This window comes from Rhinopithecus roxellana, chromosome 11 (assembly GCF_007565055.1).
Source record: "Rhinopithecus roxellana isolate Shanxi Qingling chromosome 11, ASM756505v1, whole genome shotgun sequence".
Lineage (NCBI taxonomy): Eukaryota > Metazoa > Chordata > Mammalia > Primates > Cercopithecidae > Rhinopithecus > Rhinopithecus roxellana.
This window is the reverse complement of record NC_044559.1, coordinates 98,256,452-98,274,100: the sequence shown is the minus strand read 5'-3', so window position 1 is coordinate 98,274,100 and position 17,649 is coordinate 98,256,452. Positions and strand designations below refer to the sequence as shown.

Below are 17,649 nucleotides of genomic sequence, written 5' to 3'. Positions count from 1 at the left end.
CTCCCAGCCACGTAATTGTCAGTTTCTTTTAACACTTCAGACAGAGCCAGGGTTTGATGTAATTAGGTCTAAAGACATACTGTTAATATTATAAACAATTTGATGTCATTTATGGGGGAGGAGGGGAGGCATAGAATTTGGAATGTTTTGAAATGTAAGTTTCCAAAAGAGGAGAGCCACTGCAAACCAGAAGTAAGGTGATGATTACACCTCCATTCTCACCACGGGAATTCTACAGGTTTCTTTTTATGGATGATACAATCCCAAGATCCAGCCTCCAGCCACCACGTGCACCTATACCTATATACTTCCAGGAATTGTTTTGGGATCTCTAAAGGAAGGCAGCTAATAGGCTCACAGGTAAAAAAAAAACTTTAAAAAGTTGATAATGTGCATTTCAAAATCCATTTCTTGATATATTTTTAAAATTGAGGAGTCAATGTAAACAAGGTAAAATGTATCAATTTAAAAAGATATTTACATGTCCATGGAAAAGAATTGTTCAGAAGAGCAAAGGATAGTATAACATTAAATGAGTCATGGTGTTTTTTGACCTTCAGGATTTTTTAAAATTATTATCTTTAAGTTCTAGGGTACATGTGCACAACGTGCAGGTTTGTTACATAGATATACATATGCCATGTTGGTTTGCTGCATCTATTAACTCATCATTTACATTAGTATTTCTCCTAATGCTACCCCTCCCCCAGGCCCCCACACTTTCGACGGGCTCTGGTGTGTGATGTTCCCCGCTGACATTCAGGATATTTTGTGGGTTGTTTAACTCTTCAAAAACTTGATATAAGGGCCTATTGATTGTGGAGGAACTAATCTCCTTCTCATGGGTTCTTTGAGTTCCTGTGTGGGCATAAGTATATCCTTGTTATAATTTACTCCACCTGTGCCTGTCAATTTCTTTCCACTTGCCTCCTCTCCTGACATTCTGGCTCATGTTTCTTCAAAAGCTCTAAGCCAGTTATTAATAACAGACCAGTGAGCCTCCTGATCCACCAAGACCATATGGTGTTTTTCATAAAAGAGAGAGATCATTCCCTTGACTTTGGACTTCGCTTATTGAACCCCTGAACAGTAAGTGGTTTTTTTGGTTTGTTTGTTTGTTTGTGTGTGTGTGTGTGTGTGTGTGTGTGTGTGTGTGTGTGTGTTTTAATGTAGCATTTTAAGATGTTGATTTTGGAGGAAAGTTTAGTGTGACTCTTACGTGCTTCTGATGGAGGGAGATGTAGTAGATTAAAATTCACTGAGATTCACAAAGCCTATTTCCAATCACTGCAACATCTCTCCACTTTTTATAAGGCTGATTATAAAGAGAGATCAATGAATTACATTTCTACTCTCATTTTCTTTTGGTTAAATAAAGGCAGGAGGAGAAGCAAAGGATTAATGATATATAAATTACTTGACCAAGCTCTGTGGCTGCAGCTTGACCTCCTGTTTCCTTGTATTTTCTCTCCAAATAGAATTCCAGTGATTGCAAAGAGAATTTTCACATATGAAAAGTATACATGGGGGACTTGGGGGGGGAGGAGTAGTTGGACAAGAAACCTGGGCACTTTTGTTTTCTTCCCCCTTGTTCTAGGTTTGGATCAGAGAGGGCACCTGTCTTGTTCCATGGATTCATTGCTTCCTTGTTTTTTAGCCAAAGGCTTTGTCTTTGCAGCCTTCTTTATACTGGTTGCTTCTGAGAGTCCTTCGAAGTAGATCACTATGTTTTCTGTCTAGAAAAGGGGGACCCTGAAGCCCAGAAAGGCCAATGCCCTGCTTGGTTCTCTTGAGCAGGGCTGAAACCTGACACTCCAATCCTTCTTCAAGACCATAGACTAATACAGTTTTCTGCTTTGGTTATGTATGTTCAATTCTTGAACATGTGCACCAGGCTTCTAAATAAAATGCATAAGGGAGGCATGACAGTGAATTGGAAGGAGGCAGATGTGGGCTTGTTGTTGAGCCCTGGCTTGGACCATGTACAAACTGTGTGATCCTAAGAAAGTACTCAACCACTCTGAGCCTCAGTTTGCTCATTTGTAAAATGAGAATCATAGTCTCTTTTACAACGTGGTGGGGTTTACTCAATGTATATAAGTAGCCAAGTATAGTGATAGTGACTGTTAACACGTTTATAAATTCCTTCTTTGAGTTTTTCCTGAATCTTCCTAATTATCTCTCATTTGTTTCCAATTTAAATCCAGAGCCTCCAAATGTGGTTTTTGATGGGAAACATGAATTTAAACTGTAGAGGCAATATTCCACTTGTACTACTTTTAATAACTTCATTTTTAGAATAGTGTAAACCATGCAAATGCTGAGGACAGGTGGATTGGAGGATGGTATATTGTTAGCAATCAAGGTATTAAGTCTACAGCTAAGATCAACGATGATGAGAAACCTCCCAAAACAACTTCAAAATATAAACTATTATTTCCATAAACGTATCTGTTCTATTATAATCAGCATTCTAACATTTTTCTTTTGCTCTGTCTTTCTGTGTTTCCAAAGGACTGGTTTCCACCCGTGCTACATTATATTCTGTGTGTCTGGATACGACCAAAAGAAGGGTCGTCTCAATACCTGCTTTCCAAAGTGTTGTCCTGTAACTCAGGAGATATGATTGGATTTTTGTTTTCCTCTACAAACTTTAATTGTGCAAATATGTATTTAATTCCTAGCATGTGCAAGACACCATATGCTAACCAAAAACGGGGTCTATAAAACTCAGAATGGGCTTATTAATGGTTCAGTCCTCCTCCTTAGGTATCACCTTTTTTTTTTTTTCTTTTTGAGACAGAGTCTTACTTTGTCACCCAGGCTGGAGTGCAGTGACTTGATATCACCTCACTGCAACCTCCACCTCCTAGGCTGCAAGTGATCCTTCCACCTCAGTCTCTCGAGTACCTGGGACTACAGGTGTGCACCAACATGCCAAGCTAATTTTTGTATATATATATTTTTTAGTAGAGACAGGGTTTTGCCATGTTGCCCAGTGTGGTCTCAAACTCCTGGGCCTCCCAAAGTGCTGGAATTATAGGCATGAGCCACCACACCTGGCCAAGTATCACCTTCTAAGTAATGACTTTGTGAAGCATAGAAGAGCAACACCTTTTAAAGTCACACCTCATCTGCCCTATGGGGAAAAAAATATGTTATTAAGCACTTTGTCCAAGCTCTGTGGAAAATGCTGGAGATATCATTTCTACTCTAAAGATGGTTATAGTCTGTCATTTAAACTTGAAATTCTATTCTCCAGCCTAGCCATTTATTTTCAGCTAAACTTGACTCCAAAGAACAATCAGCTTGTCTCAGAAATCAAATCTGCACCTAAAAACATAAAAACATTGCCACCAGTGAATTTATACCAAGGAGTGTGTGTTGCAGGCCAACTAGGCAGTTTAAAAGGTTCTGCCAAATGCCTTTGAGTACTCAGAAAAGTCCAGAGATTTTCCCACTCCCCTCCATTCACCAACTCCAAATGGGAATGACACTTGTTTGGATATCTGAGTTCTGCAGGTCAAAAAACACAAACAAGTCCCCCTTAGTCCCATTTCTGCATCCTCACACCACTCAAAGGACAAGTGTCTGCTGGCACTGCTGTGTTGGGGATCTGTGGAAACCTTACACAGGTGATACCCAGCCAGGGCTCCAGGCCTTTCATCTGGCTTTGCAAAAGTGCATCACAACTGTGATTCATGGAAAGGGCTGGAAAACTTGGCAGGGAGATGGTTGATAACATTTTGATTATTTCAGTTCCAGAATATTTCGTAATGTTCAGTGCCCATAACTGAGTAAATTCATGTCATCTCAGGGGCAATGTATGATCTGTTTAGGGCAAGAATATGGCAGTTAGAAACTGTAGCCTTCAGGAGTCCTGATAGCGGATGACTAAGAAGTCATATTTGTTCATATGTAGAAAAATTGCTCTTTTTAGGGCCAGAATTTTTACTTCAAATATTTGAGGCATGGCCATCAACGGCTTGGGAAAGCCAAAACTGAACAGATGCTGACCTAAAAAGAAAGCAAGTGGGCCGGACGTGATGGCTCATGTCTGTGATCCCAGCACTTTGGGAGGCCAAGGCGGATGGAACACCTGAGGTCAGGAGTTCAAGCCCAGCCTGTCCAACATGGTGAAACCCTGTCTCTACTAAAAATACAAAAATTAGCCGGTGTGTTGGTGGGCACCGGTAATCCCAGCTACTAAGAGGCTGAGGCAGGAGAATTACTTGAACCCGGGAGGTGAAGGTTGCAGTGAGCCAAGATTGCACCATTGCACTCCAGTCTGGGCAACAAGAGCAAAATTCCGTCTCAAAAAAAAAAAAAAAAAAGAGAGAGAGCAAGAGGGTGCCATTGAAGAGAAGAGAAGAGAAACACAGTGGCTCCTGACAGATCTGTAACCTACTTTTCCACCGGGGGCGGGTGGGTGATCAGATGGACCCTCAGGAGTGCTGCCACGCGAGCCAACACCCCGCTGCTCATGTGTCTGTGTGTCTGCCTTAGCTTCTCTGGGCTTTCCAGCTCTTAAAGGCTATTTGTTTCCTCTCATCTAACTGACCCACTCCGTCCCTCTTCATGGTTGGACTGCAAGGAAGTGGCCATTTTTCTGAATCTGCTGCTTCATTTAACTAGGCACTATTTATTGAGTGTCAGGCAGCATGCTGGGCTCTTGGCTTACTTTTTTTGTTTGCTCGTTTTGTTTTGTTTTTTTGAGACCCAGGCTGGAGTTCAGTGGCATGATCTCGGCTCACTGCAACCTCTGCCTCCCAGGTTCAAGCGATTCTTGTGCCTCAGCCTCCCAAGTAGCTGGGACTACAGGCACGCACCACTATGCCAGGCTAATTTTTGCATTTTTGGTAGAGACAGGGTTTTGCCATGTTGACCAGGCTGTTCTCGAACTCCTGACCTCGGGTAATCTGCCCGCCTTGGCCTCCCAAAGTGCTGGGATTACAGGTGTGAGCCACCATGCCCGGCCTCTTGGCTCACTGCTATATTGCAGTGGCTAAGGCCGTGGGCATTGGAACCAAACAAATCTCCATAAAAATCCTTGGTCACTTCTTACTACGTGTGTAACGTTGGACAGCTATGTTAACCTCTCTGGGTTTCCATCTTTTCGAGTAAGAAAATAGTGGTAGGAATATTCCACCTCATAAAGTTTCATGAGATTAAAATCAAAGTGTGTGTAGAAGGCTCTGAGCTTCAGTTACGAATAAAGTCCTTTTGACCCCCCACAAGACAGATATTACTCTCTCTGTTCTCCAGATGAGGTAGCATCTGAGGTTAGGTGCTTTGTCCAAGGCTGCAGAGTTAATACTGGTGAGAGCCAGGATCTCAAACTGGTTCCATCCGGTTCAGATCCTGTACTGTCTCCTCACTCCACCTTGCTGACCGATCATCTGTAACAAACATATTTCTGTGTTCAGTCGAAGTCCACTGTGTCAAATTCTTTGCCTTGTGGCCCTGACCTGCCGCATTTTCCACTTTTCACTTGTGATTTACTTTGCTCTGGACTCTGGTTATACATGGGCTGGAATCAAAGATGTTGGAGGGTGATGAAGGCAGACCCTCCTCACGTAGCTGACTCTGGTGAAATGCAGAATCCAGTCTATCATAAATATCAGAAAATCGCTGAGGCAATTGTGGCACTAGCTTTGGAAAAAGTCACTGTGTGACCTCAGACAAGTCTCTTTGGGCCTCATTTGTCAGATGAGAGGTTTACAAAAGCTGCAATATCTTCTCTATACCAACATTTCGTTAGTACTTCCCATCTTTCCCCATTGTTGTTTTTCGTAGCTGGAGAGAGAATAATTGCCTTGAAATCATGTCTTAATCAAGAAACAAGGTGCAAGAATAATGCCTACCATCATTTAAACATAGTCATATGCATTATTTTATTCCAGTACAAGCTTTCTATGGTACAAAGCTCATGTCATTGATAAGTTAATTTCTCAGATATGTGTTAAATTTCCTTTCTCATATAATTCAACTTTGGGCAGAATTGAAGGGGACCTTAATGAGCTCAGAAAATGCAGCTTGAACTCAAATTTTAGAAGCTTACAGAATACAAAAAATTCATTGACCATTGCATATGCCCAAATTTTCCCAAATTACTCGAATTTGAGTTTAGTGAGGGCAAACCTCCAGTATGCTGCAGAAATGGTGGCCATCCCAACAGATCATCCCATTCTAAAACCCTCTAGATTTTGTGCCAAGTTTTTCTTGCCTTCCAGCAACTTGACTTGCTTCCCTAATTATAAGCAAAAAACAAACAAACAAACAAACAAAAGGAAAAGCATTAGTAAGACATAGTTCCCATATGATTTCTCAAGTTTCTAAAAGACAGTTGTCTTGAACATATACTTTGTGGGAAAGGGAGATGTTTTCCATAGGGAGACAAGTTGCAAGCAGCCAACTTTGGGATTTTATTTTTAAAATTATGTGCTGGGAAAAGTAGACTTATTACATATGTTTTTCTTATTGTAATTGTCATTTGGACAAAGCGAACTTTCATTCTTCCCAGAAAACTTCTGCTTTAAGTATAGTCAAGTCAGTATTTGTTGAGAACTAATTAGTGTCGGAGACTGTGAGGCCCTGGAATCTAGGATGAATAAGGCCACCCCCTACCTTCTAGGAAAGCATCACTGACTATGGGGGTATTGCATGTAAACAACCATGATACAGTGTGGTCACTGGCAACATGTTGCGGACAAGTGGGAAATACATTCTGACTAAGGAAGTCAGATTGGATAACAGAGGAGGTGACATTGAATCTCAAAGGATGAATAGGAGTTTAACAGCTTTGCCTATTTAAGTGCTTAAAGAGAACTTGAGAAGAATGATTCATTCAAGAGCTACTATGGAACAGTAATATGCTAGACTAGTAATTAATAGTAGACACTATCACTTACTAAATGTTTACTTTCTAGGCACGAGTGTTATCTCATTGAATTCTCAGGCTACCCCAAGAAGCAGGTACCGTTATCCCCACTTTGTGGAAGTGCCAACTGAGGCACAGAGTTAATGTAACTTGCTTAAGGTGTCATGCACAGTGGCAGACCTGAGATTCAAACTCTGTCAGTCTGATTCTAGACCCATCTCTCAAACACCATGTCTTGGTAGCATTCTTATTATTTCTCAGCTTGGTTAATGTTAAGGAGATCAAGGGGAGAAACTTGTTAGCCGTAAGGTAACAAGCAGTTAAAAACAAATAACAAAAAATATGAATAAAATAGATAGTAAAAGATAATAAAAATAAATAATAAAAACTGTACTTTTGGCCGGGCGCAGTGGCTCACGCCTGTAATCCCAGCACTTTGGGAGGCCGAGGCGGACAGATCACCTAAGGCTGGGAGTTCAAGACCAGCCTGATCAACATGGAGAAACCCATCTCTATTAAATATACAAGAATTAGCCAGGCATGGTGGTGCATGCCTGTAATCCCAGCTACTCAGGAGGCTGAGGCAGGAGAATGGCTTGAATCTGGGAGGTGGAGGTTGCAGTGAGCCAACATCGCGCCATGGCTGGGCCACAAAAATGAAACTCTGTCTAAAAAAAAAAAAAAAAAAAAAAAAAAAAAAAGCTGTACTTTCAGCTAAATTTGTTGTTAAATAGTGAGCTCACAGTTGTGATCTGGGCAATGTCCCATTTACAAAGGACAGATTGTTTTGATGTGAATAAATTAGCAACTAACTCTTGTAAAGTGAATTCCCACAAATGTGGGATTATCAGGCCCAGAGGGATAACTCTAAGCCCTTCCATCCCATTGTTCCACAACCAGCTCACATATATAGAAAGGATCCAGGACTGAGAAGAAGATCCATTAATAATTATGTGATGTTTCCATGCCAGTATAGTCAATTTCCATTATAATGTAGATATTTTCAAAAGTAACTTTTCATTTGAAAACATGAATAAATCAGTATAGTTGAAAGAGCGTGGCATCTGGAAGCTGAAGTACTGGATTAGTTTCTAAACTATGGCACAGAATACTCAGTGTTCTTCATCTCCCAGTTGTGCATAAGCAGTGCCCGGCACATAACAGACCCTCAATACATGGTGGTTATTATTATATTATTTACTTAAGTGGCCTATTAAGCAAAAGTGGACAGATTTCAACTGTGTCTCATTTTTCAACATGTGTCTCTAGGGAACTTCTATCAATATTATCTTAACTGTTAGACGTTGATTGAAACAAGGAGAAGGATTAGAAAATTTTTATCAAAAAAGAAAATATTTTTGAAGTGTGACTCATGTGTTTAAGACTATAAACTTGAATCCAATGAAAAGTGTTTTTCTTTTGAGTGAAAAAGAGACTTTGCAAAGTATATTCATTCTGTTCTTTGTCCTAACCAAAAATCTACACTTAATAAAGAGAAATGTTAGAGATTAGGAGAAATTGAGAAAAGTGTGAAGTCTCAGAACTAGTAATACTTTTATATAACAGAGGGATATTTGTTGTTGTTGTTGTTGTTCTTTTTGCCAGAGGACCAAGCCATTTAGAAAATACATTCTTCTTATGGCCCTGGAGTCAGAGTTGACTTCAAAGGCAAGGGTTTACAAACTGGTGGCAGAGTGAAGAACAGAGAATACAAGTAAGTCCAGCTCCTAGAAACCAGAGGTTACTGCTACTCTCATTTGTCTAACTCTGTGGGATACCACTCCTCAATTATCCAATAAGCAATGAACAGGTCAATTCGAATTAGATACTGAATCTTGGACCTGAATCTTGATAGAATCAAAGGAAGAAGTAAAGATTTATAAACTAGATGAGAGTATCCATTCTACTTTCAGTACAACATTCTATAAAATAATAAAGTGACTCCCAGTGGCCTCTAGAAATGAGGAAAAGAAAGGCAGAGGCATTCACATGGAAGGGGAAATTATTTGTTGTCAGCTGAAGTTTCAACATAAAAAAAAAATTTGACCCAAAATAACCTCAGCTGTCATATCAGAAACGGGAGGTCATGTCATTTTAACTATGATGTTAAAACACTACGTTCAAGATAAGACCAAGGTCTTGAGATAAACACATTCAGTAAGTTGTAGCATAGTTTTTAAGGTGTCCTAACTTGTTTAAAATTTGTGTATATTTTTTGGTACATGTTTCTATCAGATAAAAAAACTAGGAAATATTTTATCCTGAAAATTACTGCTGTTAGATAGCTATTCTCTCCAACAAATGCCCCTTCCATCCTAAAGAAGAAACACTTACTACCATGATTCTAGCCGAGTGAAAACTAATGAGCAAAATGTAAATCCAAGCACCATGTGATGCATAATTTTAATCCACAGTAAAATCTGGGTGTGTTAGGAAACTTGTGATGAGACAAATTTGTGTCCTTCCAATTATTTAGATCTAGAAACAGACCAACATCAAGGGCAAAAAGCAAACAGGAACCCCTGGTTTCTGTTCCTCATGGTGGAAGAGATTTGCCTTGTTTATCATAGAAGTTACATACTTTCATTAAAATGTTTCATTGATAAATGTAATTTTCCTTTCATTCATATTTGTTATAATGATTGGTTTGACAAAAATAAAATCAGTATAAATTACTTTGAAATATATCAGAGGGAAGAAGTCTAGCAGTGTTGAGACTACTTTCCTTAGTGTTCTGAAGTTATATAGGCAATATCGTTTTAAATGAATGAATGTGACAAAAGGAAACAGCAAGCGGGGGTGGGCAGTGAGAAATGGAAACAGCCAAGGGAAATGAAAATCATCCAAATTCCTTCCACCCAACTTCACAACTATGGCCACTAGTGACATTTGGATGTATTTCTCTCTGGTCTTTTATTTTGTTTAGTATATTAATTACGAAGTCTAACATACATACAGAAAAGCACATTAAGGCCAGGTACAGTGGCTCACGTCTGTAATCCCACCACTTTGGGAGGCTGAGGCAGGAGGATCACTGGAGGCCAGGAGTTCAAGACCAGCCTGTAGAACATAGTGAGACCCTGTTTCTACAAAAATAAAAATAAACTACCTGGGTGTGGTGGCATGTGCCTGTGATCCCAGCTACTCATGAGACTGAGGTAGGAGGATTGCTTGAGTCCAGGAGTTCAAGGCTGCAATGAAATAGGATTGTACCACCATACTTCAAGCTAAGATACAGAGTGAGACTCTCGAAAGCAAGCAAGAAGGAAGGAAGAAAGGAAAGAAAGAAAGAAAAGGAAAGGAAGGGAAGGGAAGAAGGAAAGAGAGAGAAAGAAAAGAAAGAAAGAAAAAGAAAGAAGAAAGAAAGAAGAGAAGGAAGGAGAGAGAGAGGGAGGGAGGGAGGGAGGAAGGAAGGAAGGAAGGAAGGAAGGAAGGAAGGAAGGAAGGAAGGAAGGAAGGAGGAGGAGAAGGAGGGAGGGAGGGAGGGAGGAAGGAAGGAAGGAGAGGGAGGGAGGGAGGAAGGAAGGAAGGAAGGAAGGAAGGAAGGAAATCACATGAAGCTTCTATGTACAGTTTAATAAATAGTTAAAAAGTGATTGCTAGTATAACCACCACCCAGGACAAGAAATGAAACATTGTTAGAATCTCTTGCCTATTTCCTTCCCCTATACTCCCTAAAGTCAGGCCTACCCTGATTTTGTGGCAGCAAATTTCTTTCTTTTCTTGATAAATTTACCACTTGCATTACTACCAACCATGTATATACCCCTAAACCATGCACTTTAACTCTATTTTTCTAGTTTATATAAATGTACTTACACTGTTGTCTTTTGTGCCTTGCTTTTTTTTTTTTTTTTTTTTTTTTTTTTGAGACGGAGTCTTGCTCTGCCGCCCAGGCTGGAGTGCAGTGGCCGGCTCTCAGCTCACTGCAAGCTCCGCCTCCCGGGTTGACGCCATTCTCCTGTCTCAGCCTCCCGAGTAGCTGGGACTACAGGCGCCCGCCTCGTCGCCCGGCTGGTTTTTTGTATTTTTTAGTAGAGACGGGGTTTCACCGTATTAGCCAGGATGGACTCGATCTCCTGACCTCGTGATCCGCCCGTCTCGGCCTCCCAAAGTGCTGGGATTACAGGCTTGAGCCACCGCGCCCGGCCTGTGCCTTGCTTTTTAAAATTCAGTGCTATCTTTGTTAGATTCACCTGTTTTTGTATTTTAAAATTCAATGTTATATTTGTAAGATTCATCATTGTTTTTGTCTATAGCTGTAGTTGAATTTTTATTATTGTATAATATTCCATTATATGACTATGCTACAATTTATCCTTGTTCTAATGGCATTTAAGTTGTTTCCATATTGAAGCTATTACGATGTTTGGATATGTGTCTTGGTAGGCAGATAGCCATGCATTCTGGTGGGGGATACACTTAGGAGTGTAATGGGTGGTCATAAGCATGAGTTATAATCGTATTTAAACATTTTAATATCATCAAGGTGCAGTGGCTCCCCAGCACTTTGGGAAACTGAGGAGGTGAGGACCACCTGAGGCCAGCACTTTGAGGCTGCAGTGAGCTAGAATCGCACTCCTGTTCTCCAGGATTGCTTGAGGTCAGGAGTTCGAGACTAGCCTGGGCAACATAGCAGGACTTTGTCTCTACAAAAAATTAAAATTAGCCAGGCAAGGTGATACACACCTGTAGCCGTGGCTACTCAGGAGGCTGAGGAGGGAGGATTGAATGAGCCCAGGAGTTCAAGGTTACAGTGAGCTATGACCACACCACTACATTCCAGCCTGGGTAACAGAGCAAGCTCCTGTTTCAAAATAAGGAAATAGATTGGGTGTGGTGGCTCACCTCTGTAATCCCAGCACTTTGAGAGGTTGAGGCGGGTGGATTGCTTGAACTCAGGGCTTCAGTATCAGCCTGGGCAACGTGGCAAAACCCCATCTCCATAAAAAATACAAAAAATTAGCTAGGCATGGTGGCACACACCTGTAGTCCCAGCTACGCAGGAAGCTGAGGTGGCAGCATCGTTTGAGCCCAGGGGGTCAAGCCTGTAGTGAGCCGTATTTGTGCCACTGCACTCGAGCCTAGGTGACAGAGATACTATCTCAAAAAAATTAAAAATAAAATAAAGAAGTAAATAAAAAATTAAAATAAAAAAGGTACAGTAAAAATGTGGTATAAAAGATAAACAGTGGTACACCTGTATAGGGCATTTCCCATGAATGCAGCTTGCAGGACAGGAAGTGGCACTGGGTGAGTCACTGAGTGAACGGCGAGTGAATGTGAAGGCCTAGGATATTTCTGTACACTACTCTAGACTTTATGAACACTGTACACTCAGGCTACACTAAATTTATTTATCGTTTTTTTCTTTCATCAGTAACAAGTTAAGTTTCAGAATAAAGAAATAGGCTGGGAACGGAGGCTCACCTCCGTAATCTCAGCACTTTGGGAAGCTGAAACAGATGGAACACCTGAGGGGAGGAGCTCAAGACCAGCCTAGCCAACACGGTGAAACACCGCCTTTACTAAAAATACAAAAATCAGCCAGATATGGTGGTGCATTCCTGTAATCTCAGCTACTCGGGAGGCTGAGGCAGGAGAATTTCATGAACCCAGGAGGCAGAGGTTGCAGTATGCTGAGATCGCACCATTGCACCCCAGCCTGGGTGACAAGAGCAGACTCTGTCTCAAAAAAAGAAAAAAAAAAAAAAGGAAAGAAAACAAATAAAAAGAAAAACAAATAAATTTTATATACTGTAATTTTTTACTTTATAAACTTTTTAATTTTCTTAATGTTTTGACTCATAATAATAATAATACTTAGCTTAAAGCACAAACACATTGTAAGGCTGTACACAAATATTTTCTTTCTTTATATCCTAATTCTATAAACTTTTTTCTATTAAAATTTTTAATTTTTTTTCTTATAAGACACAAACACACACATTAGCCTAGGTCTGCACAGGGTCAGGATCATTAACATTACTATCTTCCACGTCTGTATCTTGTCCCACTGGGAGGTCTTCAGGGACAATAGCATGCATGGGACTGTCATCTCCTATGATAATGATGGCCTTCTTCTGGAATACCTCAAGGACCTACCTGGGGCTGTTTTACAGTTAACTTTAAAATAAGTACAAGGAGTGCACTCTAAAATCATGATAAAAAGTATAGTATAGTCAATACATAAACTATTAACACAGTCATTTATTATCATTATTAAGTATTTTGTACCATGCATCTTTGTATGTGCTGTGCTTTCACAGGACTGGCAGTGCTGTAGGTTTGTTTATAGCAGCATCACCACAAACACATGAATAATGCATTGTGCTATGACATTATAACAACTATGACTTCACTAAGACATAGGAGTTTTTTTGTTTTTTTTTGTTTTTTTTTTTTTGTTTGTTTTTGTTTTTTTTTGAGACGGAGTCTCGCTCTGTCACCCAGGCTGGAGTGCAGTGGCCAGATCTCAGCTCACTGCAAGCTCCGCCTCCCGGGTTCACGCCATTCTCCTGCCTCAGCCTCCGGAGGAGCTGGGACTACAGGCGCCGCCACCTCGCCCGGCTAGTTTTTTGTATTTTTGAATAGAGACGGGGTTTTACCGTGTTAGCCAGGATGGTCTCGATCTCCTGACCTCGTGATCCGCCCGTCTCGGCCTCCCAAAGTGCTGGGATTACAGGCTTGAGCCACCGCGCCCGGCCGACATAGGAGTTTTGCAACTCTGTTATAATCTTGTTTTTTTTTTTTTTTGTTTTTTGTTTTTGAGACAGAGTCTCACTCTGTTGCCCAGGCTGGAGTGCAGTGACACGATCTCAGCTCACTGCAACCTCCACCTCCTAGGTTCAAGCAATTCTCTGCCTCAGTCTCCCAAGTAGCTGGGATTACAGGTGCCTGCCACCATGCCCGGCTAATTTTTGTATTTTTAGTAGAGACACGGTGTCACCATCTTGGCCAGGCTGGTCTTGAACTCCTGACCTTGTGATCCACCCACCTTGGCCTCCCAAAGTGCTGGGATTACAGGCATGAGCTACTGCGCCTGGCCAACTCTGTTATAATCTCATGGGGCTACTGCCAGTCCTCCACTGACTCAAGTCATTATGCAGTGTGTGACTGCACGTGGTTAAAGGAGACAGCAATCAGATTTTATAGCCTTGTCTTTTGTAATAAATTCACTCCTCCATTTTCTAATTTGTTTGTAAAAATGATAGAAAATATTAAAACATAATACAGTTGGCCCTCCAGGTCCATGGGTTCCATATCCATGGATTCAATCAACCACAGATGGAAAATATTTTGGAAAAACTATGTGTCTCTATTGCATATATACAGACTTTTTTTGTTGTCATTGTTTTGTATACAATACAGCATAACAGCTATTTCCATCGCACTTATATTGTATTAGGTATTATAAGTAACTTATGGAGATGATTTACAGCATATGGGAGGATATGTGTAGTTTATATGTAAATACTATACCACTTATATCAGGGACTTGAGCATGTATGGATTTTGGTATCCATGGTTACCGTATCTGTGGGGTGTTCTAGAACCAATCCCCCATGGGTACTGAGGGATGACTGTACTTAAAAAATAGACCCACAATCTCATGAGTTATGGTCACTTACATATGAAGGTTTTTCTGGTTGTAATTGTTGTTTTGTCATGAAGATATTAAAGCCTTGGTTTCAAATAATTTTTAGGGAATTATTTCTTTTTTTTTCTTTTTTTTTTTTTTTGAGACGGAATCTCCCTCTGTCGCCCAGGCTGGAGTGCAGTGGCACGATCTCAGCTCACCGCAACCACTGCCTCCCAGGTTCAAGTAATTCTCCTACCTCAGCCTCCTGAATAGCTGGGATTACAGGGGTGCGCCACCATACCCGGCTAATTTTTTTGTATTTTTAGTAGAGACAGGGTTTCACCATATTGCTCAGGCTGGTTTTGAACACCTGACCTTGTGATCCGCCTGCCTCAGCCTCCCAAAGTGCTGGGATTACAGGCGTGAGCCACTGTGCCCGGCCGGGAATTATTTCTTTAAAAAGTGTGGTGAATGTTTGCCCCACCAGGAAAATCCTAGAATTTAGCTTAATCTTGCTGTCCAATGTTCAGTTTTAAGCTATAGGATTCTGGGATAAACAGAAATTAAAGTGTCATATTTTCAAAAGTTCACTCTTAGACATCTCCTTCTGATCTAGTTTTGAAAACAATTTTAGAAGTTTTTCTGTGTAGGCTCCCTGCCCCTTCACTTCCTACACTACCTCACTGTCCAGTAAAACCTTTGCTATGCTTTGACACAGGAATCAAGGTTGCTAAGAGACCACCTGTGCTGAATGCACTTTGTTCTGGCAAGAGCAGAAAACTGAGAAGCCGTGTTACCTACCACTAGCTGGGATTAATTCAGGTGAGAAATGGGTCTCTACTCACTCCTCCTTCCTCACCAATTGTCTATTCCCCTCCTCACTTCTTATTTCAGTCTCTCTCTTACTCTTTTTGGAGAGAGTTGAAGGTACCCCTGGGAGCCACAGACTGAAAAACACAAGCTAGAGTTTGAGGTTTCTGGAGGGAAGGAAAATCACTTTGCAAACCTATGTATTATTTTTGCTCCTTGTTGCTGAAACACAGGCAAAAAGAATTGTTGCACGCAGGGAAAATTCTAGGTGTTTCTTTTGCTAATGATTGTTGCATAATTTGGGGCAAGTAATTCCCTTCTCTAGGAATGGAGCAATTTATTACAGAAATTTTGAAGATTGCTCAAAATGGGAGAAGACAACACTGGCAGAGTACTCATCTCTTTCCCCTTCCCTCTTTCTTATTCTCTTAAAAGTCTACCTGGCTTTTTTATTTTGGGGTGAAAATAGTAGATGAAGTATTTTACTACCCAAATCTTGCCACATTTTTTGATATTGACATTTATTTTACATTGAGTATATATGGGGAACTTTGGTGTAAGGCTTTGAAAACTACTTATTTGCCTTTGCATCCCCTGTAAAAGGGATTAAGAATGCTTCTAAATGCCCTGCCTAACAGACATTTGGTAAACTGTTCCAACAATGTGGAATGCAGACCACAAATTCCAGGTATTTTAAAAAACCTGTTTTATTAATACAGAAATGTGGAGGAAATTAAATGTTTGATGTCTTAGTAAGTGACCAAAACATTACAGACAGGATCTTGAGGAAAGAAAAACACCTTTTTTTTTTTTTTTTTTTTTTTTTTTTTTTGATCACTACCTGCCTTTTTTCATGTCTTCAAATTCGTACTTCCTGGTAACATCAATAGTACAAGTTAGAGGAATAGCAGCTTCACCAATGCCAATAAATATGATTGAAATGACTGCAGATACTTCATAAATAAACTTACTACAGATAACATGAAATTTGGCCACTCTGAAAGTTCCTTGAGTTGTTTGTTTTAGAAAGAAAGGTGATTTTGACAGAAAGTGGTCAAAATAAATGGGAGAAAAATATTTTATTTCATTGATTGGTTACAAATAGGTATGGAATATTCCCTGGAAGACTTACCTGGGTCACTATCTTTTTATAGTGGAAATATTAGATTGAGTTGAAAGAATCAGTATTATAAATGTGTTCATTGGAGGATACTTTTCTCTTTTTTCCTAGGAGCGGGAGTGTTCTGGATATGACTGGTAAAAACTGGATATTAATTTCTACTACTACTCCCAAAAGTCTAGAAGATGAAATTGTGGGAAGACTTCTAAAAATTTTGTTTGTTATCTTTGTTGACTTAATGTCTATTATATATGTTGTGATAACTTCTTAGAAAGCTGACTTCCTTTCCATGTACATTTCAAATTGAATTACAATGAATAAAAATGTGTATTTTAATATGTTGAGTGACTCACATTTTATGACATTGCCAATTTATTCTAGAAGCCAACAGGACACGGCAATACAAACAACATTGTGTATTGTTTAGTTCTTTATGGTTTATGAAACATTCACATATACTGAAGTGAATTTTTTTCTCCAAAAACACCTATCCTACTGAGTCATGAAAGTTCTAGATTTTTGGCCAGGCATGGTGGCTCACACCTGTAATCCCAGCACTTTGAGAGGCCCAGCTAGGTGGATCCCTTGAGCGCAGAAGTTCGATACTGGCCTGAGCAACCTGAGGAAACCCCATCTCTACTAAAAATAAAAATTTTAAAAAGTCGACAGGCATGGTGGTGCATGCCTGTAGTCCTAGATATTCACACTCCAGATGCTGAGGTGGAAGAATCACCTGAGTCCAGGAAGTCAACGTTGCAGTGAGCTGTGATCACACCACTGCACTCCAGCCTGGGTGACAGAGTGAGACCCAGTCTCAAAACAAAAACAAACAAACCAAACAAACAAAAAGCTTCTGGATTTTTTAACATAGTCGTTATTTGGTGTATTGACTAAAATTTATACGTGAGATTGTGAGTGAAGTTGATATTTTAGGATGTGTACTTATGTGACATTTTATATAATTCTATTTTTACCATACCGAGTTTAACATTTCAGTAGCACAATCTTTACATATGCTGTGCCAATTTTATTATACATATATTTCATCTGTTTGTAGGTGGATTATTTTTCTTAACCCTGGGCAATTGGATAAGTGAGAAATATTTCTTTCTTTTTTTTTTTTTTTTGAGACGGAGTCTTGCTCTGTCGCCCAGGCTGGAGTGCAGTGGCCGGATCTCAGCTCACTGCAAGCTCCGCCTCCCGGGTTCCCGCCATTCTCCTGCCTCAGCCTCCTGAGTAGCTGGGACTACAGGCTCC

The 17,649-nt window shown here is 40.3% G+C and overlaps 1 protein-coding gene across 1 annotated transcript; it reads left to right on the top strand.

Annotated features, from left to right (window-relative positions):
- Positions 1-1,006: 1,006 nt before the first annotated feature.
- Positions 1,007-16,733, top strand: MRLN (myoregulin). The gene is made up of 3 exons (XM_030941095.1): positions 1,007-1,089; positions 15,181-15,284; positions 16,504-16,733. Exon 3 carries the CDS (start codon positions 16,523-16,525, stop codon positions 16,661-16,663), a length of 141 nt encoding a protein of 46 aa, XP_030796955.1. The 5' UTR covers positions 1,007-1,089; positions 15,181-15,284; positions 16,504-16,522; the 3' UTR covers positions 16,664-16,733.
- The last annotated feature ends 916 nt before the right edge of the window (positions 16,734-17,649 follow it).